This window comes from Phyllobates terribilis, unplaced genomic scaffold, assembly GCF_046119375.1.
Source record: "Phyllobates terribilis strain yellow unplaced genomic scaffold, ASM4611937v1 Scaffold_3__8_contigs__length_932513732, whole genome shotgun sequence".
Taxonomy (NCBI): Eukaryota; Metazoa; Chordata; class Amphibia; order Anura; family Dendrobatidae; genus Phyllobates; species Phyllobates terribilis.
In genome coordinates this window covers 185,619,482-185,644,818 of record NW_027362763.1, presented here as the reverse complement: position 1 = coordinate 185,644,818, position 25,337 = coordinate 185,619,482, and the positions used below count along the sequence as shown (strand labels likewise).

The 25,337-nt window shown below is 43.4% G+C and overlaps 1 protein-coding gene across 2 annotated transcripts in view; it reads right to left on the bottom strand.

Annotated features, from left to right (window-relative positions):
• Positions 1–706: 706 nt before the first annotated feature.
• The window catches only part of SLCO2A1 (solute carrier organic anion transporter family member 2A1), a 78,058-nt gene continuing 53,427 nt past the window's right edge, over positions 707–25,337 (bottom strand). For both annotated transcript variants that reach the window (XM_073674328.1, XM_073674329.1), the window contains exons 8-14: positions 13,470–13,634; positions 11,191–11,377; positions 9,127–9,256; positions 8,265–8,437; positions 8,121–8,185; positions 6,678–6,801; positions 707–4,323 (exon numbers count right to left, since the gene is read on the bottom strand). In XM_073674328.1, coding sequence (XP_073530429.1) covers positions 4,203–4,323; positions 6,678–6,801; positions 8,121–8,185; positions 8,265–8,437; positions 9,127–9,256; positions 11,191–11,377; positions 13,470–13,634 — 965 coding nt within the window. In that variant the 3' untranslated portion in view covers positions 707–4,202. The remainder of the gene's footprint in view (positions 4,324–6,677; positions 6,802–8,120; positions 8,186–8,264; positions 8,438–9,126; positions 9,257–11,190; positions 11,378–13,469; positions 13,635–25,337) is intronic.

Genomic DNA, 25,337 nt, shown 5'->3' with positions numbered 1-25,337 from the left:
ACACAAGGAATGGATATTAGACCAGTGGAAATCTGTGCTTTGGTCTGATGAGTCCAAATTTGAGATCTTTGGTTCCAACCACCGTGTCTTTGTGCGATGCAGAAAAGGTGAACGGATGAACTCTACATGCCTGGTTCCCACCGTGAAGCATGGAGGAGGAGGTGTGATGGTGTGGGGGTGCTTTGCTGGTGACACTGTTGGGGATTTATTCAAAATTGAAGGCATACTGAACCAGCATGGCTACCACAGCATCTTGCAGCGGCATGCTCTTCCATCCGGTTTGCGTTTAGTTGGACCATCATTTATTTTTCAACAGGACAATGACCCCAAACACACCTCCAGGCTGTGTAAGGGCTATTTGACCAAGAAGGAGAGTGATGGGGTGCTACGCCAGATGACCTGGCCTCCACAGTCACCAGACCTGAACCCAATCGAGATGGTTTGGGGTGAGCTGGACCGCAGAGTGAAGGCAAAAGGGCCAACAAGTGCTAAGCATCTCTGGGAACTCCTTCAAGATTGTTGGAAGACCATTTCCGGTGACTACCTCTTGAAGCTCATCAAGAGAATGCCAAGAGTGTGCAAAGCAGTCATCAAAGCAAAATGTGGCTACTTTGAAGAACCTAGAATATAAGACATATTTTCAGTTGTTTCACACTTTTTTGTTAAGTATATAATTCCACATGTGTTAATTCATAGTTTTGATGCCTTCAGTGTGAATGTACAATTTTCATAATCATGAAAATACAAAAAAATCGTTAAATGAGAAGGTGTGTCCAAACTTTTGGTCTGTACTGTATATCCAAATAAGAGCACTCCAGTGCACCATTTGCATGGCCAATAGCTCGGTGCACCCTTGGTGTGGCCAATAGCTCGGTGCACCCTTGGTGTGGCCAATAGCTCGGTGCACCATTGGCATCGTCGATAGCTCGGTGCACCATTGGTGTGGCCAATAGCTCAATGCACCATTGGCATCGTCGATAGCTCGGTGCACCATTGGCATCGCCGATAGCTCGGTGCACCATTGGCATCGTCGATAGCTCGGTGCACCATTGGTGTGGCCAATAGCTCAATGCACCATTGGCACCATCGATAGCTCGGTGCACCATTGGCATCGCCGATAGCTCAGTGCACCATTGGTGTGGCCAATAGCTTTGTGCACCCTTGGTGTGGCCAACAGCTTGGTGCACCCTTGATATGGCCAATAGCTCGGTGCATTCTTGGAATAGCCAATAGCTAGATGCACCCTTGGCATGGCCACTGTCTCTCAGGTTGATTGACAATGCTCGCTATCTCACAGCATGTGCTCCCCAAACTCTGTTCCTGCGCTTGCGCAATAACACTTGGCGAGCCAAGCAGCACACACTCAGTGTGGATATGGGCATGCTCTCATCTCTGGCTTCTCTCTGATGCTTCTCTCTGCACTTCCAAGTGTACTGAGCAGCAGCCAAAGATCAGAGCCACACCTGGCTATTAAAAGTGATTTTTTTTTTCTGCAACTACACCACTAAAATGTATTTTACAGGTATGATTTTAGGGCTCGCTCACACGAGCATATACAGTACATCGGATGAGTGCTGTCCCATGTTTTATCACATATCACTTGGCCCAATGTTATACTATGGGGCAGTGCAGATCTGAGGGTTTTTTTTGGCCATACCTATTCGGCATGAGAAAAAAAAATCGCACCATGCCGCACGTTCATCCGATAATTGGATCAGTGCACCCATACAAGTCTATGGGTGCATGTAATACATCGGACTGCACTCAGATGTTATCCGAGTGCAGTCCGATTTACTCACACAGAGACAATGGAGAAGATAAAGTAAGTTCTCGTCTTCTCAGCAACTGTGATACGATTTTTTCATGCCAGAGAATCGGATCACAGTAAACCGACCCTCGGATCAAACTCTGACAGAGTTTGATCCGAGTGTTATTAGCATAATCGGCCTGATTCTGTCGCATGAGAAAATCATCGGTTGTGTGACTCCGGCCTTATAGGGGCTAAGTCCCCTGTCTAGATGCTTAGTTAACTGAATTTGCAGTTTAGGGGTGACACACTCCCTTTAAAAGTGATATCTAGCTTGCATACTATATAATAAAACCTTTCTGGCTTTATTTGCACATTTACTGTAAACCTCTTTGCAGGGATTGGATGGTCAGTTTTGAACATTTGTGATAAATTTTGCAACTTTTCTAAAAGTCGCAAATGATGAATTATGTGAAAACATTTGCAAACCATAAACTTGGCCCACGATGGCACAAAAAATATAAGCAATCACATGTAAAATAGACTTAAAAAAGGCACAAATGAAAAACAGGTGAAAAATACCAAAAGTCAGACAAATACAATGATGAAACAGGCCCCATGTGTTTTGCTTTTGATTTGTAGTTTTCTTTGATACTATAATTTACCTTTTAAGAATTCAGATGGAAAATTGACTTAAAGCTGCTTTTTTGCTATTTTATGTTCTTCTTTAACACAATAATAGTGTCATCAAATTTTCTCGGATGAGGAGAAGATGGAAAAAAAATATCTCCATCTTCTCCATTCTATCAGTCTGTGAAAATCGGACTGCACTCAGATGTCATCCGAGTGCAGTCCGATATTTTTTACTTACTCATTGACTTGCATGGCTAAGTGTGATCCTATAATCAGATGCAACTCGTACATTCTGCAATTTTTTTCCCTCGTACAGCGGAAAAAAATTGGACATGTGCATGGCTCCATAGAATAACAGTGCGATCTGATGTTTTGTTGGATTGTACTTACATGGGATGTGCACAAGCCCTAGCAAGCAAACAGCTTTCACACATTCCTCATTCACATGCACACTCAATGAGCCTGAGCGTGTTTGTTTTTTTGCAATGATGGATAGAGAATAAGATACTGGCAAACTCATCAGACCTTCCAGGAACAGAAAGGCTTAGCTATGTTGATTTTGGCTGCCCCCATACACTTTACATTGTCGGGTTTGGAGCAGTCATTGAACACTGTCACTGCCAGCAGAATATCACAGACAGGGAGAAGCTAAGGCCACGGCCTCACTATCAGTATTTGGTCAGTATTCGGTCAGTATTTTTTCTCAGGAGTGGGTGACAAAACCAGGAGTGGGTGATAAAAACAGAATTGGTGACTTGCTTCTATTATACCTTTTCTCTGATTGTTCCTCACCTGGTTTTGGCTCCCACTCCTGAGAAAAAATACTGATCGAATACTGACCAAATACTGATAGTGGGGCCGTGGTCTTAGCCGAATTATCTATAGTTTTGTTGGAGAGGATTCGATGTGACTTGCATTCTATTCATTAAAGTCCCTGCTCATTTTGATTTTAGGAGTCCAATGGGCGGTGTCGGTGAATTACTGAAAGCTGACCTGTATGAGTATGTGTGCAGAAATAATAGCAATCAGTGATTAGACCCGCCCACTGGACTCTTCAGCATGGTCCCTGCAGGGCTTGTAATCAGGAAATTGCAGGTTATACTGGATCCTTCCTATCTGCTCAGCTCTCTCTCCTCCGTAACGTTCTGCTGGCAGATTTTGCTGCATTTCCCATAACACAATGAACATTATCCCCAGCAGCACAAGACTCCTTCCTGCAGTCTCCAAGATCCTGATTCCGGAGAAAGCTTTCTCTCTTCTGGCAGATGGAATCGTGAGTACAAGTCTCACATCTGTCTTTCATAGTTCCCCGACTCCGGCTCTGTGTCTTACACGCTCCGCTTTGGTTACAGCCCGGCAGCTCGGCTCATATTCTGATTTGACCACTGAAACCTGGATGCAGTTTTGCTGAGATATATAAGAGCCTTAGACCCGACTGATCCTTCCATGTTTCCACTTTGAATGCTCATGAACTGTAGAATTAATAAAATGATTCCACCTCCAGACTCCGGCACCACAATTCCTCCCATTAGGATGGATGGCTTATATATACATATTTGTGAATATAAGTGCAATTTAACTTGTACGTCTGTGCGTTCTTCTCATCACATCATGTACATGGAGCAGTAGAAGGGGTACTTTTGTCTTGTTTTCCAGGTAAACTTGGATTTTCTGTAATTGGGAACATGTCCTGCTCGGCTGATCATAACTCCAGCTTTGTACTTTGTATTGCTAGGAGGGGCTCTGGCAGAGACCGGCCCCTGAGGGTTACAGTTTTAAGGAAAGGCTTTAGTCCAACAGCCTGAGCCATGGAGGAGAGAAGCTATGCCACCCCAGAATCCTTCTCTTGTAAATCGTATTCTCTGCTCTTCTTTATCTTCCAGACAATGCAGCTAAGCAGCAGTAATCCCAAGCCCTTGTATCCCATCTGAAGACCAAGATACCTACGGAGAGAAGACTATTAGTTCATCCTAACCCATATCTTTAGGTACATAATGCATGATGAGCTTCGTTGTTACAGGACTATTAGTTATGAAGCACTAGGAGGCTAATAGAAGTGATTGAATTATTGGTGACGTCTGTCGCCTGCAGCCGAAGTGGTAGAATCGCTGCCTCATCACTGACACTATACATTGCTGAGATGACAAAAAGCTCTGGAAGTTTTGCTTACCTTGCCACAAACTCCATGGGGCATTGACTCTTACATAGTATATCGTTGTGTCTCAGACATATTGCAACTTAATAGAAAAATGTTTCTGCAGAGAGGAAGAGGACTAGAACTCTTGTAGCAATCCTAAAAGTCAATATCGACTCTCTAACGAGCCTTGTCACATGACTTAGGATAAAAGCCAGAACCAGAATATCAATTTGCAGACATTGTGTTTCGAGGTACTGCCCCTTGTCCTCATCCTCTGCGAAGAGACAATTTGCATACTTCCCAGAGGAGCATTGCAGCTTAAAAGTTTCCTCACCTTGACATGCTTAAAATGTCACTCTCTGCAAGGAGAAACGTTACCCCTTTGAACTTGATAGAACTAACTTTTGTCCATTTGCTCTATTAGAAAATGTGAACTTCACAGAGCGGGGCTTATATATCGGACCCACCCCCTAGGAGTTATTTGACATAGAATGGGGGTTATATATGAAGAGCATTATTTCAATAGTAAGTATGTAATAATGGAGGTGAATGCATGGTAAATGTCTGGCCTGGCACAGCTTTGTCCAGCTGATCGGCAGAGGGCACCGTAGTCTTCATGGGACAATCCCTAAAAATGTTTGTATTTGGATGAGATGTAACACATTGCCTATGAATGTGCTATTTCTATGTGGCATGATGGCCACCACTCCTGGCATGTTCATTTTAGTAAATACTTGTAGTCCCAATGAAATAACAATTCTTAAGCTAATTCTCCTATTTCTACAAGAATGTATAAAAATATTGATAGCTGGGTGTTACGAGTTGGGGGGTCTTTACATTGTCCAATCAGTTCGTACAGTGTAATACTGTGTATGGAAACCCCTCTTTGACTATTTATTCATAAGCAACACAATTATGAGAAAAGATGTTCTATTATTGTTTCATGGGGAACACAGATATGGCACAAGTGGTGACTGGTCCTCTTTAAAGTGTTTTTCCAGTAAAATGATATTAATGACATATCCACAGGATAAGTCATCAATATCAGATCGGTAAGGGTCCGACACCCTGCACCCCAAATCAATCAGCTATTTCCAGCTCTGGCAGCAGTTAGATGTAACAGTGTATCGTGCCACAACCAAAGAGGAAAAGGATAGCCCTGGAGGAATGTATATGCAAATAATGAACCAAATGGGAAAACCCATATAACTATCCCTCTCTAAACAGGCTATAAAATTTAACTTTTAATCTTTATATTAAATTGTGAATGTAGAGGGTATTAAAATATTATCCCTAATCAGGGAAATCTATGACGTTCTGATGGTACCATGGGGTGTCATCACTAGAGCTGAATGGGATAAATAAATGTCAGCACATGTCCCCCCAACCTGTTTCACCGCACTAGTGGCGTCATCACGGGATGGGACACTAACATGAATGGCCAATTCATGTGCTGAGCTTTATTTATCCCATTCAGCTCTAGTGATGACACCCCACGGTACCATCAGAATGTCATAGATTTTAGTCTATTTATCATTTTGGCTGATTAGGGATAATATTTTAATACCCTCTACATTCACATTTTAATATAAAGACTAAAAGTTACATTTTATAACCTCTTTAGAGAGGGATAATTATATGGGTTTTCCCATTTGGTTCATTCAATGTATCGTGCGGAACACCACAGCTCCGTACACTGTGTAGTGGCCGCTCCTGGGTACTGCAGATCAGCTCTTATTATGTACGTAGAAGCAGATCTGCAGTACACATGAGTGTCCACTACACCGTATATGGAGCTGATTCTGTACAGTGTTTACATCCAGCCTCTACTAGAGCTGGAAACAGCTGATCGGTTCGGGGGGAAGGTTGTCGGTCCCCCACCAATCTGATATTGATGACCTATCCCAATGGTAGGTCATTGTTATCACAGTACTGGAAATTCAGCGTACACTTAAAGTAATTGTATAATTTTTATATATCATCATACTGAGCCTCAAATATGCCCACAATTTGTGACAAACATCACAATCTGATAATGTAGCAAGATTTTTTTGAGTAAAGTCCCTGTGGAGGTCCCCTGGTTGTGCTCATAGTCCTAACCGCTGAACCATTAGGCAAAGGCCAAGCTAATGAGCATTGTATACTAAGTCATTGTAGTACCTGTTCCTTAGAAGGTCATTGTCATAATATCGACATGCTCCTCTTTTCAGGCTGGAAGATGTAGACCACTGCATGCAGGTAGAATCAATGACGAGTCCAAAAATTGCTGGGGCTGGGAGCCATGCTGAGAAATAACACATACAAAGAGGTGAAATCAGACGTGATATTAGATTATTTGAAGCCAGTTTCGACTTTAGTCATGGATGGATGACCTCTGCCCGATTGCTTTCAAAATTTTGATCAGTTGGATTTAGAAATGATCAAAAGATTTGCACGGCTCAGGTCCAGCAGCCATGTCAGTAGTCCATGGCCACCGATCAGAGTACTGAAAATGTTCTCCTATCTGCAGGAATCGCTGGCGCCTCTTCAGATTTGTAGGCCAGGAGTGATACCGGCAAGTAGGAGGAAATTGTCAGGGCTCGGGTTCTGACAATCTATTTTATCATCTATTTGATTTTAGATGTTGTTTTTTGGCCATTGATAAGTTGATTACATTAATAGATAGATAATGATCTGACAGTTCAGTTTGGCAAAGCTGATGGTCGAATCATATGACTGATTAGCCTCTTGGTGCTCGATCTATATCTGACATGTGATCAAGCTTTTTTTTTTATCACCATAGTGCTTGCAAAACCAAGCATGTTTTCAGTTCACCTCTTATTAAAAATCCCCTCTGCCCTCAGGAATAGAGGGCCTTTCAATTTTATGGATTAGTGCTCATTGCCTAAGTTACCGACACCTCTGCAATCTATGGCTTCCTAGGCAAGGAGCACGCGCTTGCAAGTTCTTTGCTATAGAGCTTGCAAGCACAGGTTTCTGAAGCTGGCCAAATCGCCATGCTAGATAGAAAAAGTGTAAGTTTAGCTCATCACTTATGTGTAATAAGCGATGTAATTATCGCTTAGAGATAAGTCTCCCAGGAGACCTCCAGGGTGGACAGTCTGTGGTCTGGCACGGAGTATGCGCGGGTCTGGCTTCCAGGTCAATTAGCTCTCAATGGTCCAAAGGGGATGTTCTCCAGCACCAAAGAAAAGTAGTTAAAACTTAGCCTTTATTTATATAGGATGAAAAAAAATTGGGAGAATGTGCACATAAAAAAAAGGGAAACCAATAACACGCGCTTCGAGTAGAATAACCCTTAATCTTTTATTTAATATGTGCACATTCTCCCAATTTTTTATGTTATATGATTAAAGGCTACATTTTAAGTACTTTCCTTTGGTGCTGGAGAACATCATTTTTGGAGTTTTGAGGGCAAATCGCAGTTCCCCTGCTGCCAGCCCAAAAGGAGCACAAATCCTCCCCCCATTACCCTGTCAAACAGCAAGTCGGGAGGCAGAGGAGCAGTGTCTTCCTGAAGATCCGATAATCAAACAACGTTTTTAAAAAAGTTCAGTGAAGGAAGACAGAGCTTTGCTTTGTTCCTTTTTCACCATAACTCACCTAAAAGTCTCATCAGTAAAAACTGAATTCCGATTGCAAATGATTTCTCCTCCTGCGGTACGACCCTAAATAAAAGTAGGATGAAATTAAGAGGGTTACACTCTTTCATGAATATCCATTTTGTCCTCTATCTTTCCTACATACCTTAAGACCATCATATAAAGAGGATTATGGGACAGACAGGCAATAAGTCCAGCAAATGAGAGGAGGAATATTACGGGAAGCAGGAGGTTGGCACAGCTCACGGGGCAGGAGCCTGACTGTGCTGTTCCCCCAGTATCACTGCCATCACTTATGCATGAGCAGTTTGTATATACCTGGAATATGGAAGAAAACACCGTTTATTAAAGAAGGCAGCCTTGTGACGACCAGTAACAGATAACCATTCTTTAGAGGCCAAAACTTGGCACAGAGTAAGGCATAATAAACTCCCATGTAGATGGCCACCCCATGCATTTGCTACAAGACCAAGCATTATTAAAGAGAATCTGTCAACCGGTTAATGAAGCCTGACGGCAGGATAGAGTACTGACAGGGAATCATTTACTGGGTTTTTTGGTGCAGTATTCATAAAGGGACCCTTTATCAGCCACCTGACTTTCCATAAAAGGGTAAGAAGGATTGGACATATTTAATTAAAATGCCCAATCCTTTTGTTCTCAGGGGAGACATGCCGCTCCCCTATACTCATTGAAAACACATGAACACTTAGGGGAAAAATGGATTGGGCATGTTGTACTTTGTATATGAGGTTTATTGTGCGTACTTTTAACATGTTCGATCACTGGGTTTGATGCGCAGACAGATGGGGCATTTGAGCTCCAAACCCATAAAAGAGAAGTTGAGTTAACTGGTGGGTGCTGGGTGGTTGAGACCCCAGAGTATTTGGCCATTTTACCCTTCCTATAATTTGGCCCTACACGGTAAACCAATAATCTTGGCACTGTAGTAAATATAATACTTAAAAACGTACAAGAATGTAATCAGTGTTGTATGGGTTACTCACCGATGAATGGGTATTAAAAGTACTACATCCAGCATTGCAGGGGGACAGGTATTCCACTCCATCTGACCCGCACACTGGGTGGAAAGCGTGTCCTGGGCAAGCGCACTGCTGAATGCAGGTCATATTCGTACTGAAAAATATCACAATTTTTTGGTTGAAGAAACTTTCAAAAGTAACAGTCATGACTAATTTATAACAATGGGTGACTGACTTATGTGCACTCAATAAAGGGGTTATTCAGCCCAGCCTAAATTTTTGACAGTAGTCCAGCTTGCCAGATCGTAACAGTGTGCAATGTACACACTTTTATTCGGCTCTGATTGCAGCAGTCGTCACTTGACCGCATACACTGTGTAGAATTATTTTTTGACCATATCATTATTTTTATGCAGATTTTCCACCTCTAAATGTGAATGCTTATTGAATGAAGCAGATCAGGTGACGTGTATTTGTGTAATGAGGAGGGTGAGGCCTAAGGATACAACACCCTTTATCAAGGTGTGCAGAATTATTAGGCAGCTTGTTTTCCTCTTTGGCAAAATGGGCCAAAAAAAAAAGAGATTTAACTGACCCTGAATAGTAAAATTGTTACAAGTCTTACAGGGGGATGGGGGGATGTAGAAATTGGGGCATGATCACAGAACCATCAAAAATTTTGTTGCAAATAGTCAACTGGGTCGCAAAAATGTATCATGATAAAAAAAATTCACATTATTTGCCAAAGACGTGAGAAGAATCAAATGTGAAGTGACCAGGAAACCATTACAAGGTGATCAGTGCTCAGAGACATGGCCAAGGTAGGGAACACTGAAACCCGACCACCACTGTACAGGACCCAGAAAGTGAAATGTCAAGACTGGGCCAAGAAACAACTGAAGACAGATTTTTCAAAGGTTTTATGTAATGATGAGATGAGAGTGACTCTGGACGGACCAGATGGATGGGCCAGATGGATGGGCCTATGGCTGGATCAGTAACTGGTACAAACCTCCCCTTCGACTCGGGACACCAGCAAGGTGGAGGTGGGGTACTGCTATGGGTTGACATTGTTAAAGATGAGTTAGTTGGACCTTTTGGGGTTGAAGGTGGACTCAAAATCAACTCCCAAACTTACTGCCAGTTTTTAGAAGACTTTTTTTTTCCTGCAGTGGTACAGAACAAAGTCTGAGAACTTGTGGACCCTTTTTATATGGGAGATTTACACTTTCTTAAATATTCAGGTTCATTAGTCTTTTGGATTGCCTGACAGCACAGTAGTTGTTCAGTAATAAAATTATTCATTCAAAAAAAACATATTGCCTAATAACTGTGCACACAGTATATACTGTATGTGACTTGTCATGTGCCGTCTAGATTCTCATCCATTTCTCTCAATAGAACAATATTACACACTGCTAGGATTCGGCATGCTGTGGTATGTGCCAAAAATATACACTGAGTAGGACAAATCCTTTAAGTATATTCTTAGATAAAAAAAAAATGCCAGAAAAATGCCCGAAAGGTGCTAAAAATATCTTCAGAAAAGGAGTAAGAAATACAATAACAAACACTTCAGGAAACATTATACAAGATGTCAACAAAAAACACCAAGAAAACGGAACACTTCCTGAACCAGTTTCCGTTTGAAAAACTTGTGAAAAAACTTTGTGTAAATATTCTTTTAGAGAACAAACCGAGGTTATGCTGTGTAAACTAGTAGTTGACGATATAAGTCGATATCTTTAGCTACTTGTCTCCTGTCTAAACACTATAAATGATATTTATGAGTTGAATTCTTCTTCAACATCTCAATATTTGTTCAAATACCAAACACGCCTCAGAATATTTGGCACAGATACAATCTAACATACTTAGTATTAATTATAATAAAATTATCTAAGAATATACTTAAAGGGGCTGTCCTACCCAGTATATATTTATCTAAGAATATACTTATACCCCCTCGAATCACAAGAACATGGACCTTTGTTCCCTATTTGAATGTAGCTTCAGTTGATTCTTGGGAAACCCCTTTAAGTGACATGGCTAATAAATGGCACATGTGATTGTAGCCGACTTCAGTACCTGCCACTATAGGATCCCAGCTTCTGAGTTGAGCAGCCCATGAAGAACAGAGGTACGCAGAGCAGGACTGAGGTGATCAGAGCCGTCAACGCAAAGCGAGGAATTGTCTTGGCAGAAAAACAGCATTTCTTCATTATGATTCCTCCTATTAGCATTCCTAGAGCAGCAGCTGGCAAATTTACAGCACCTGTGTACACAAGACATATAGGCTGATATTATACTGGATCACTTAAAAAGGAATACATTAAATATAGGTCTATCCATCATAACCCTACAGATAGGGTGAGGGGTATCCATGCTGCAGTCACATCCCCATCACCACCCCCTATGTGCTGATGCAGCAGTCACCATTAGTGGACGAGCGACAGAGTTGCTTCCACAGAGAAAACAGTTATAGGTATTGGTTCTGTTTCTTCTTGTGGAGTCCACCAAGGTGGCGTAAGGAAGAATCAGTCATCAGGTTTTTGTTATGTAAGCTGAGAGCAGCATGATGTAAGGTAGAGACCCTGATTCCAGTGATGTGTCACTTACTGGGCTGCTTGTTGTAGGTTCAACAAAATCAGTGTTTTATCAGCAGGAGATTATCACAAGAGGACTAGTTGTCTCGTGTCATGTAGTCCTCCTGATGTATGTAACCCTAGCCCCACCACTGATTCGCAGATTTGTGCCTATGCACAGTGTACCAGAACAGAACGAGCGGAAAGAAATAGCTTGGGAGGGAGGGATATATTGTGAATTAGCAACAACGGGAGAATCCTATATTTACAGTATATTCCTCTCAAGCAAGCCATAAAACTTAACTTTTAATGTTATTCTAAATCTAAAATACATACAGGGTATTATTAAAATATTGTCCATAATCTGCCTACAATTTATTGATTTTGCGGTAACCACCTATATTAATTCAATCGATGGCACCCCGAGGTGCAGAATAGGACAAGCAATATTATGGCACACGTCCCCCCAACATGTTTCACCGCATTTGGTGTCATCAGGGGTAGGACAATGGCATGAATAGTCCTCCTGCTCTATGTAACCCCGCCCCCACCACTGATTGGCAGGTTTGTGCCTATGCACACTGTACACAGAGCTGCCAATCAGTGGTGTGGGCGGGGTTATACAGAGCTCAGCATTCAGAGAACTGCTAGATTTGCAGCAGAGAAAACAGGGATTTTATCAATACTGCACCAAGCAGCCCAGTAAGTGATACATCAGAGGCTCTGTACCTACATCATGTTGTTCTCTGATAACATTTCAAAACATGTTTACAGATTCCCTTAAATGGGTCGATATTGACTTAAAGGGTATACCACCAATAAGTGGCAATAGAGAGCCATGTTTCTTCCCCTTGAGGAATATGTTTCAGCAGGTTTTGCTATGTAATCTGAAAGCACCATGTTGTAGAGGGAGATACCCTGATTACAGGGATGTGTCACTTACTGGGCTGTATTTACTCTCTCAAATTAGGCAGTTTTTAATAAGGGTTCAGGAGTGGAGATTTACTTTACAGAAAAATGCATTTAGCTTCACTGTGTTCCCTGGCAGACCACCACAGCTCATCTGACCCCAACAACATTTGATATCTGCCTCTGGAAAATGTGGAAATTCTTCTTCTTCTGTTCTGACATAAATGACTTCTAATACTAATTCAGAGAACAATGATGGGTGTTTTACTCGTTTAACCTCTTTTTGAACAGGATCTATTCTGCACGATCACACTGCTTATTTTACACTTATAAGATATGTGCACAGTAAAATGTCAACTTTCCCAAGATTCTGTTAAGAAGACCATACTGCCGGCTGGTCACAGGTCAAGAAAGAATGAAGATCTTGTTTCAGAGAAACATAAGTTTAAAAGCTGGTTGGAGACCATGCGGCTCAGGTGACTAGCCCAAGAGGCCAGTTTCTCCCCATCCGGCTCCTTTTGAGTGATAGGTCTTTCCCTCCATGTTTATATAAAGAGAGACCTGTCACTCATTGGGATAAGGGTGGGTGTCCGACCTCTGGACTAGTCAGCAGAGTGGTGAGGTCCCCGGCCGGCAAATGTATGCTTATTCCGAAATGCCAGAGCCAGTGTCTGATTCATGGTTCAGACAGCAGTCATCATCTTTCAAGTTCACTTTAAGTCTCGAATTTCTTGAGTTTTATATATTTTTTATTATTATGTAAGTTGTTCTTATAGTCTTATTTGCAGGATTTTAATATTCAGAGATGTGTATCCATGTTCTCCATAGAAATGTTAAGGAAAAGATTTGAATATCATCAGATGTATCACTTACCAATGAGAAAGTTGGCATATGAAGTGCTGGATCCATATGCCTTCTCTAGATATTTATTGAGGAAGGTAGATAGAGCAGCAATGACCGATGAGAAACTGCACTGAGACAGGACCAGGATCAAGAATAGTGGATTCATCAGCAGACGTACAAAGTGTCGTGGGAACTCTGCGAATACGGAAAGCAAACGATTATGTATCAAACATATAAGAATACGTGGATGTTAAGGTTTATCCATAGACAAATACGAGACATATTCAATATATATGTATGTACATATGTAGGAGACAATTAGTCTACTGTCAATATTACAGTATCTCCACCTTAATACAATGGGAATTAAAGTGGTTCTGTCATCATGGTGTGGGGACAGGTCCTGTACATTATTAGCTAAAGCAGCACAAAAAAATACTCATCTGTCATCCTAAGATTGCAGCGGACTGTTAGTCAAGAGTCCGCAGTATTAATGAGAGAAGCATTGTCCTTCTACAGTTTGACCACTAGTGGCTGCTATAGTCACCTTAATAATTGTGCTGCACTCTCACTACTTACCACTGGAGGCTGCTGTTGTGTTCTGCAATTGCCCTTTACTAAGATGGCAGATTCTGAACCTGTGGGATCCATCTTGCTTCCTGTTTGGGTCTACTTAAAGCCACATAGATCTCTCACTCATTGCTTGAGTATTGTGTCTAGCTGTGTTAGCCTAGTTTCCAGTCTCCAAGCTCCTGAACATTCTTACCTAGATTATTCTCACCTATCTACAGATTGTTTCCTATAACTAATTTGTTAACTGCAAGAACTTCTGTTACCGCTTGCTGATCCTGCTCGTGCTCCTACAGCCACTGGTTTCCAACAGTACTATGCCAGTATCATAACACCTCCCCCCCCCCAGCAGTAAATTATGGCTGCATGATGGTACAGTTCGGTAGTATTTTCTATGTAGGTTATTCAATTTTCGCATATATTTTATTAAATTATTGCCATTTTCAAATTTCTGTTTCCCAAAAATCTGGTGTAAGTTACACTATTTTCTTCTTGGCACAAATTAATTTAGACAAATGTACAGTATTACTGATTTGCAGCATAAAGAAAAGATATGTGAGCTTCACGAGACTTAGCCAAAGTATCTAAAAAGAGGCTTTGGAGAATCTTAAATATGTGCCAAATTTATTATTCTAAGGGGGTAACATTTTTCATTATGGAGAGTGACATGCCTGACATGCCAGGATAAGGAGGCATACAGATCTTGCAAGGCTTGGTATTGACTTTTAAGATTGCTACTTCCACCAGGTGGCACTAGAGTACAAGTCCTCTCCCCATCTGAAGAGGCAATTTACAGATTTTTTATTATTAGCCTGCAGTAGCTTTTAGGGGAAATTTACTGGCTTAACCCCTTCACCTCCGAGCCTGTTTTCACCTTCCTGACCAGGTCAAATTTTACAATTCTGACCAGTATCACTTTATGAGGTAATAACTCTGGAATACTTCAACGTATCCCAGAGATTCTGAGATTATTTTTTGTAACACATTGTACTTTATAGTAGTGAAAAATTTAGGTCGATATTTTTTGTTTTTATTTGTGAAAATATCGTAATTTAAAATTAACATTTCGCAATTTTCAAACTTTGAATTTTTATGCTCTTAAACCAGAGAGTTATGTCACACAAAATAGATATCAATAACATTTCCCACAAGTCTAATTTACATCAGCATCATTGTTAGGAAGTAAGAAGGATTAAAACGTTTCTCATTTTTGCAAAAAAATGTACAAAACCATTTTTGTAGGGACCACATGATATTTGAAGTGACTTTGAGGGGCCTATACGAGTATGACAGAAAATACCCAAATGTGACACGATTTTAAAAACTGCACAAATCAAAGTGCTCAAAACTGCATTCAATAAGTTTATTAACCATGCAGGTGCTTCACAGGAATTAAAGCAATGTGGAAGGAAAAATGAAAACTTTCCTTTTTCCCACAAAAATGTTGATTTTTGCCCCAAAGTTTTCATTTTCACAAGGCTAACAGGAGAAATTGACCATACAATTTATTGTGCAATTTTTTTCTAAGTACACTAATACCCCATATGTGGAGGAAAACTACTGTTTAGGTGCACAGCAGGGCTTGGAAAGGAAGGAGTGCCAATTGACTTTTGGAGTGCAAAGTTAGCTGATGTAGATAGGAGAGGCCATGTCATGTTTGGAGAGCAACTGCTGTGCCTAACCTGTGGAAATCCCCCACAAGTGACCCCATTTTGGAAACTACACCCCTCAAGGAACTTATCTACTTAAATCTCCGAATGATGTGATTCAGATGAAACCCATTCACTATAATGAGGCATCAGGGTTACTCTGGACTTCATCTGGTCTCTGTTCAGTGTTGTCCTTCTTTTCAGAGGTGCACAAAACTGTGGCGGATCGTACTTTTATGCATGCTTAAAAAGACAGACACCGCCGGATCATAGGCCTGATGGCGTCCATGGTGCTTCCATCTGCCTCATTACAGGAATCTTCCTCCGGGGTTCCGTCTGAATCACGTATTTCAGACATTTACACGAAAACTGAGGTGGAAGAGCTCAACGCAGAGCGCAGGATAAATGTGAACTGAGCCTTACTGCAATCTTTGGGAAGCACTTCTCCAGCCAGGGCTCGGCTATCACTTAAGCCAAGCTCCCGGCAGCAATCGCACAGGCACAGCTTCTGTGCCATGCACGATCACCATGACTTACCTATACAATCAGTCAGGAACCCCTATCCAACCATGATGTATAGGTACATGAAATGTTGTGAAGGGGTTAGCAGTTATTTTCATTGTCATAAATGGATTTTGTCAGATTGTGCTCGTAAATACAAGCAATTTACTGCTTATTTAAATGTTCAGCCTTTCTTGAGATATTAACACTTTTCTTTTATTTTGTTTTCAGCTTGTTGACTTGAAAACTGACCACTGTTGCTAGAAGCAGAACATGCGCTGTGCTTACAAGCACTTTGCGTTTGAGCTTTTAAGCACTGTTTTGAAGCTGGTCAGGATTGCTGAAGCACCCTGTTCGTAGGCAACAAGCAAAGAAAGGTGTTAATATCTCAGTAAAATACAAAAATGCTTGATTTAACAAGCCCTATCCGGCCATACTCATCTATGAAGAAGGGAACAACCATTTAACCTTGAACCTGTAGCCTGTTGAAATAAGGTTTGGTAAATTCATTAAGACATACACACCCTTTTAATGTATTTGACACATCTTTAGGCTTTCCGAGTGCCAGAAAAAAAAAAAAACAATGCCAGATTTCAGCTACATTGTACGCCAGTTTTATGCCATACATTATAGTAAATTTGTAAAGTAAAGCGAGACATGCCCCTTTTTGCTAAACCTGCACCCCCCAACTTTCTGTACAGAACAAAAGGCAAAACAAAGTCACAACAATTTGCATATATCACCATTTGGGACAATTTTTGCTAGTTTTTGGCACTGTTTTTTTTGGCATCGAAGGGATGATTAATTCCTTCCAACTCTGTGCACCACTGTCATCCTACAATCGCCACGTCCAATTTAAGCTCTCTAAATATTAGGCCTCCTTCACACATCCTGATGTTTCCGGTACTGGAAAAAACAGTACGGGTGTCATCCGCGTTGCATGTCCGTGTGCCATTTGTGTGCGGTATTGCCATCCGTGCTGCCGGAAAAAAATGGACATGTCTACTTGTGGGTCACACGGACATGTGCGCAGCCCCATAGATTATAATGGGTGTGCGTGTGTACGGGGGCAACATTACTAAATGTGTGTTAATTCATTTTTTTAATTCTCTGACATCAAGTAAAGAAAAAACCCAACACCCCATCGCTGTAATTCTCTGACCACAAGGGACAACATTTTGGCAGCCATACAGTTCATCTGTGCAATCTCTAGTTGGATTAGTGGGCACCAATAACCTTCACAAGGAGCAGCCCTGCCTATTAAATTATGATTTTCTACTATAAAGAACTGCAGGGAATGAACTGCCCCAGATCAGTCTTATCGGTGATCGGCACTTGACTTCCACCCAACTTCCCGTCACTAGTCAAGGTGCTTGGTTAGATACTGAGAACTGAATGGCCGACCTCTGGCAGCTACTTGCCCGCGAGGTTCTGAAGTGCGAGTGGCTTCCTGCCCAAAGAAAAGTACAATGTACTCAACGCATGTCAGGACTGGGTTCTGTAGAGTCCCTAGGATCAGAGCTTGTCCTGAAAAAACCCTATTAAATGTTTAACAAATCAGTTTATAGTAACTCCAGCCAAGTGGAAACCGAGCTGTCAAGTAACATTGCAAGGTTTATAAAGTCATCTATAAAGTCTGACATGTGAGTACAATAACTGCGTGTATTTGGAGCAGCCAGTCGAATGATGAGAGATGTAATTTCATTACTTTTCAGCTTATTTATTTACTTCTATTTTATCTTGAAAAAAATATATATGTATAATTGCACGTATACTCCCGGACATGTCAGCACTTACTGACCAACGCTGCCAAGTTGGATGCATATTTAAGAACGTTCTTGCCAAAATTCTTTTTATTAATGTTCCTGAGCGGCTGCGTGATTGACTATGAAGCGTGCCAAAAAATTCTTGGAAAACTTACGGTCATTGCAGCAAACAAGAGAAGCTTTGTGCGAGAAACGGTGCGCTCGTAGTTGGTGGTAAACTCTTACACTTTCCTATCCTGTGCTAATCGCTTCAATGCTCGGAGTAAATCTTCTCGTAGCCGCTGCCAAGCTGTAAACCTTACCTGTATAGCCAAGTCAAAAAGCGTACTAACTCCTTGATCCTGGCAATGAGATGACTTCAGAGTTTACTCTATAAAGTTATACTTTCTACTATACAAGCTCAGTGCATATATTACAGAAAGTATATGATGGGCAGGATCCTCGCTCCTCCAGTACCAGTCGCCATCACATTTTGCTCAAGATTATTGTAATTGCTCGTGCTTTGTATACCCCTTTTTCACATGTAAAGCGCCATGGAATAAATGGCGCTATAACAATAGATAATAATAATAATATGCAAATTGCCTCTTCAGAGATGAAGAGAACTTGAATTCTATAGCGCCACCTGTTGGAAGCAGAAATCCTACAAGTCACAATCAATCCTTTAACGAGTCTTGCAATATAACTTAGGATAAAAGCCAAATCAGAATCTCAATTTGCAGACACGGTGTTTCGGGCTATTGCCCCTCATCAGTGCAAAGTATGAGAACTGATTTGGTTAGATGAGAGGCTCTGGACTGAGGTCTAAGGGGTAACGTTTCTCCTTGTGGAAAGTGATATACCGGCTCTAGCATGCCAAGGTAAGGAGGCTTATTCGCTGTGCAATGATCCTCAGTATGCCACTCTCCATAAGGAGAAACCTTACCCCTTAGACCATAAAATATATGAGTATTTATCAAAATGGTTCAAATATCAGAGTACTAATGGTTTTCTATATGCAGCACTAATGCAGATCTATGTAATTCTATGGGCTAAAATCATGAGGTAAGTGGCATAGCTAATCAGAAGAACTATACTACATTTCTTATTGGAGGTATTTGCCAATATTATTATTATTACACATACTACATATTGGGATAAGATCTTTGTGATGGGAATACCCCTTTAAAGAGAATCTGTCACCCCCAGGATCTATCAGACCTCTAATATGGGCATACAGGTGATAGGAATGTGAATCTACACTTACCTGTATGTCCCATATTAGATATCTACTTGCTTTGTAATAGCTTTTTATTAAATTAGCTTTGGCAAGCTTCGCGTCCGGGGGAAGCAAAGAAACCTGTCCTGTGACGGGCAGTTCCCGGCCGGATCCCGCGCCTGTACAATTTACCCTGTACGGAAGGCGCTCTTCTTACTGACGTCTGTGTAGCCTTGTGGAACAGGAAACTTGTGCGCAGTCGCCGGTGAGTCACTCTGCCTTCCCAGCGCCTGCGCACAAGTTTCCTGCTCTACAAGGCTACACAGACGTCAGTAAGAAGAGCGCCTTCCGTACAGGGTAAATTGTGAAGGCGCAGGATCCGGCCAGGAACTGCACGTTACAGGGTACTTTACTTTAATTTAATAAAAAGCTATTACAAAGCAAGTAGACCTCTAATATAGGACATAGAGGTAAGTATGGATTCACATTTCTATCACCTGTATGCCCATAGTAGAGGTCTGATAGGTTCCAGGGGGTGACAGATTCCCTTTAATAGAGCAGACATCCATTACACAGATCACTGTGATGTGGTAGTGGGCTTTCACACTTTGATCAAAATGTTAACCATGAACCTCATGTGCAGTTTTGAAAAGTTTTGTTTAGCCAAAATAGATCTATGTACAGTGGGGAAAAAAGTATTTAGTCAGCCACCAATTGTGCAAGTTCTCCCACTTAAAAAGATGAGAGAGGCCTGTAATTGACATCATAGGTAGACCTCAACTATGAGAGACAAAATGAGAAAACAAATCCTGAAAATCACATTGTCTGATTTGGAAAGAAATTTTTTTCAAATTTTGGTGGAAAATAAGTATTTGGTCAATTACAAAGAAACAAGATTTCTGGCTCTCACAGACCTGTAACTTCTTCACTCATTACCTGTAGTACTGGCACCTGTTTGAACTTGTTATCAGTATAAAAGACACCTGTCCGCAACCTCATACAGTCACACTCCAAACTCCACTATGGTGAAGACCAAAGAGCTGTCGAAGGACACCAGAAACAAAATTGTAGCCCTGCACCAGGCTGGGAAGACTGAATCTGCAATAGGCAAGCAGCTTGGTGTGAAGAAATCAACTGTGGCAGCAATAATTAGAAAATGGAAGACATACAAGACAACTGATAATCTCCCTCGATCTGGGGCTCCACACAAGATCTCACCCCGTGGGGTCAAAATTATCTCAAGAATGGTGAGCAAAAATACCAGAACCACACAGGGGGACCTAGTGAATGATCTGCAGAGAGTTGGGACCAACGTTACACAGCTTACCATCAGTAACACACTACGCCGCCAGGGACTCAGATCCTGCAGTGCCAGACGTGTCCCCCTGCTTAAGCCATTACATGTCCGGGCCCATCTGAAGATTGCTAAAGAGCATTTGCATGATCCAGAAGAGTATTGGGAGAATGTCATATGGTCAGATGAAACCAAAGTAGAACGGTTTGGTAGAAACACAACTCGTCGTGTTTGGAGAAGAAAGAATGCTGAATTGCATCGAAAGAACACCATACCTACTGTGAAGCATGGGAGTGGCAACATAATGCTTTGGGGCTGTTTCTCTGTCAAAGGACCAGGATGACTGATCCGTGTACATGAAAGAATGAATGGGGCCATGTATCGTGAGATTTTGAGTGCAAACCTCCTTCCCTTAGCAAGGGCATTGAAGATGAAACGTGGCTGGGTTTTTCAGCATGACAATGATCCCAAGCACACCGCCAGGGCAATGAAGGAGTGGCTTCGTAAGAAGCATTTCAAGGTCCTGGAGTGGCCTAGCCAGTCTCCAGATCTAAACTCTATAGAAAACCTTTGGAGGGAGTTGAAAGTCCATGTTGCTCAGCGACAGCCCCAAAACATCACTGCTCTAGAGGATATCTGCATGGAGGAATGGGCCAACATACCAGCAACAGTGTGTGCCAACCTTGTGAAGACTTACAGAGAACGTTTGACCTCTGTCATTGCCAACAAAGGATATATAACAAAGTATTGAGATGAACTTTTGTAATTGACCAAATACTTATTTTCCACCAAAATTTGAAAAAAATTTCTTTGCAAATCAGACAATGTGATTTTCAGGATTTGTTTTCTCATTTTGTCTCTCATAGTTGAGGTCTACCTATCATGTCAATTACAGGCCTCTCTCATCTTTTTAAGTGGGAGAACTTGCACAATTGGTGGCTGACTAAAAAATTTTTTCCCCACTGTATATTATTTGGATGTTTGCTCATTGTCTTTTTTTTCTACATATATTGTGAAATAATAATGATGCTTGATGGAAATGACCATGTGATGAAAATGATCATTTAGAAGTGTTTTGAAAAATCAGTCCTTGTAGGGAAACCTTTAAAACCACCATAAATTACAAACGCTTGCTAGAAAGAACCATGCCATTGGTGCAAAATGATAAGCCGCGCCGTAGTCCAAGAGGTAAGGGGGTTACATCCACCTCCAAAGCAGGTAAAATTGGCCATTATGAAGAGCTATTGGACCCCATATATTGTTCTTGTGACGCGCCCCTGGGCCTGAGTCGCGCAGCGTTGAGCACGCGGGAGCCTACCCGGAGCCGGATCTGATAGGGGTAGTAGTCTCGTGGCGGTGACCCGGTCCGTGCCCAGGGAGTCAAGCTGAGTGGCAGTTTTTAGCAGAAGATGGTACGGTGTTCGACTACGCCACCCGTTGAATGCGGCTATGAAGCCGCCGCTGGAGGGCAGACCGCTGAGGCCGGTGGTAAGGTCGTGCAGCGTAGCTGGTAGAACCCCCAACGGGAGGGGTATGGCCTCAGGGCAACCGACGTGTTTGAAGGGGGTAGCAGGAACCACTCAGAGACGGTGCGGTGTAGTTCAGGGTCTTTACTGGTGGCAAAGGTAGACTCTCCCGGAGTACTGGCTAGCGATCGGGGCCTGGTCAGTCCGCGAGCAGATGGGATCTCCCCTGGCCAGGTGGAGTTGTAGGCCTCCCCAACTAATCGTACTCTTCTGGCTACCTTGCTAGAGGCTGGTAAAAGTAGCCCACGTCCCTGAGTGTACCGTGTGGTGCTCACCCGTATGGCTGGTGACTCGGGGCCTTTTGGTAGCTTCCGCTCCACGTCGCGGTGCTGGTCCCTTGCGTGTGACCGTGCCTTCGGGTTTCTTGGCCAGAGGACCTGAAATCCCCTGCCGGGCGGTTTCTGCTGCGGGGTAAGGATTAGTCCCCACAGCCTCGGACTCCGGGTCCGGTAAGAATTCTTCAATCAGGGCGAGCTCTACAGCTTCCAGCCCCTGACCTCTTTTAGTACAGCTCCCACAGAGCTCCTGATCTTTCTTTCCCTATAGCTGCTCCACTACAGACCAGACTGTGTCTCTGTCTGTGTTCTCTCACTCTACTCACTAACCCTGCCTCAGCCCCAGCTTTATATAGGGGAAGTTCTTCCCCTCCCAGGACTGGGCAGGAGGTGTGGCATGCATAGGATGTCTGACCAGGAAACCTCCCACCTGCTCACAGACGTAATATTGCTATTACTGTGGGAACCAGACCCCTGGGGTGCCACATTCCCCCCTAGTGAAATTTAGTACTCCGGGACTAAACATATTTTTGTAAAACATAACAAGTAAAAACAGAAACAGTACAATAAAGAAAAACACATTAGGATGGTCACGGCGTGTCCGCAACCGGGTGCAGTCTTTGAAGAAAACCAAGGTGTCCATTTCACCAAGAGACAGGGAGCCGTAACCAGGTAGGGGTCTGTCCTACCCCGAGTCCTTAACAGTCTTTAGTCCATTCCTGGTTACGCTCCAACATATGTACAAAGGATTCCGGATAATCCCTAAACGACACCTATAGAATAACTAAAAATACACAATTATTTACAGGTAACAGAAAACAGGTAAATACAAATAAACAGTCTAAACACTTAGATCCTCCAACGTACGGGTAACTGGCCTCTAGTGGCTCTAGTGGACCTACGGAGCTGACTGACTGGTCCTGAGCTACGGGGTGTAGGAGCTGTCAAAGATAAACTGGGCAGCTGTCTACGGGCTCTTTGGCTCACTAGGGGTACGGCAGGCTCACTATAAGCAGAGGGTTGATCCTCCTGGTCTGCTTGTGTGGGGTCTTCTGCCTCCTGGACCGGCTGCTCTTCCAGCTCTACCTGTTTCTCCGTAGGTACTTGAGATGCTGGTTGGAGGAAGGTGAGGACGGGTACCACAACAGCGCCATTCACTTGTGTCCAAGACCGAGGGAAGTCTCCGAGCACAGTACTAACCATATCTTCCCTTTCCTCTGCGGGTCGAGGGTCTTCTTGTTCTTCTTCAGGGCCTCGTAGCTGTTCGGGACACTTCTTCAGGTGATCTCGGGATACAATGGCTGTGGTTTCTCCTCCGTCCTTACTGATTATGCAGACTTTCGGGTTCTTGTGGCTTGAGGGCAGTACGGTGTACGGGTCCTTCTCCCACTGGTTTTCCAACTTGTGGAGGCATCTCTTCCTCTTCAAGACCTGCTCTCCAGGTACCAGGGGAACAGCGGGAGCATACTGGTTGTAAGTCTTCTCCTGTCTTTCTCTAGCTTGACAGAGACTTCGCTCCACGCTCTCCTGTACTTTCCGGTACTGCTGCTGCCTTTCTGTGTCCCAGTCTGCTTCTGGTGAAGTGTCCTCGGGTGTCAGGACTCCCATCTCCAGATCAACAGGGAGCTTACCAGGTCTTGCTCTCATTAGGTAAGCCGGGGTACAGTTGGTAGAACCTACCGGGATGTGGTTGTATAGGTCCACCAGATCAGGCAGTTTCTCAGGCCACAGACTGCGTTCCTCCAGGGGCAATGTTTTCAGAAGATCTATCACCACCTGGTTCATTTTCTCGCAGAGCCCATTGGTTTGCGGATGATAGGGTGTTGTTCTTATCTTCCGGCAGCCATACAGAGTACAGAACTCCTGGAAGACTTCCGCTTCAAAGGCAGGTCCCTGGTCCGTCAGCACCTGCTCCGGGTATCCGTGTGGACGGCAGAAGTGCTGCTGGAAGGCTCTAGCTGCTGTTTGAGCCGTTAAGTCCTTGACCGGGACCACCACCAGGAACCGGGAGTAATGATCTACGATTGTGAGGGCGTAGACATACCCAGATCTGCTTGGAGCCAGTTTCACATGGTCCAGGGCTACTAGTTCCAGTGGCTGTTGGGTGATGATGGGCTGCAAGGGAGTCTTCTGGCTGGCACGGTCCTTCCTTCTTAGGTGGCACGGTCCACAGTCTCTGCACCACCTCTCGATGGTTCCCCTCATGCCTACCCAGTGGAACCGCCCGCGCAGCAGGAACTCCAGCTTCTTCCACCCGAAGTGCCCAGCTCCGTCGTGGTATGCCTCCAGCACCATAGCCGCGTCTCTTCTTGGCACCACTACTTGCCAGATCAGTTCATGCGTCCGGGAGTTAACCATTCTGCGGCACAACTTCCCCTTGTAAAGGAACAGTCGACTCTTCTCAATCCACAGTTGCTTGGCCTCCTCCGGAGCGTCTGGGTCAAGGCGGGCATCTGGCTGAGTCAGCATCTCCTTCACCAGTCGGACGGCGGTGTCACTGTCTTGCGTTTCCGCCCAGTTGTAATGAGGTAAGGGGTTGAACGTAGCGGATTGCTTACCCCTTACACGGTGGGAATACTGGATAGTCCCATGCCGGTGGAACGCGGGAAGTTCAACCTCCTCCAGTTCCTCTGGATCTTCCCCCACGTCCGGTAGGTTTGGCATTCTGGACAAGGCATCCGCGTTGGTATTGGAGCGTCCTGCCCGGTATTTGATTGTGAACTCAAAGTTGGACAGGCGGGCCATCCATCTCTGCTCCAGGGCACCGAGTCTTGCTGTGTCCAGGTGTGTCAACGGGTTGTTATCCGTGTACACGGTGAACCGGGAAGAGGCGAGGTAGTGCTTAAAGCGTTCGGTGACTGCCCACACCACTGCCAGGAACTCTAGCTTGAATGAGCTGTAATTCTCAGGGTTTCTTTCGGTGGGTCGCAGTTTTCGGCTGGCGTAAGCAATTACCCGTTCTTTCCCCTGCTGGATCTGGGACAGTACGGCTCCTAGCCCGATGTTACTTGCGTCGGTGTAGAGGATAAAGGGCTGGCTGTAATCCGGGTACGCCAGGATTTCATCCCCCGTGAGGGCCATCTTCAGCTGGCGGAAGGACTCTTCTTCCAGCTTCTCCC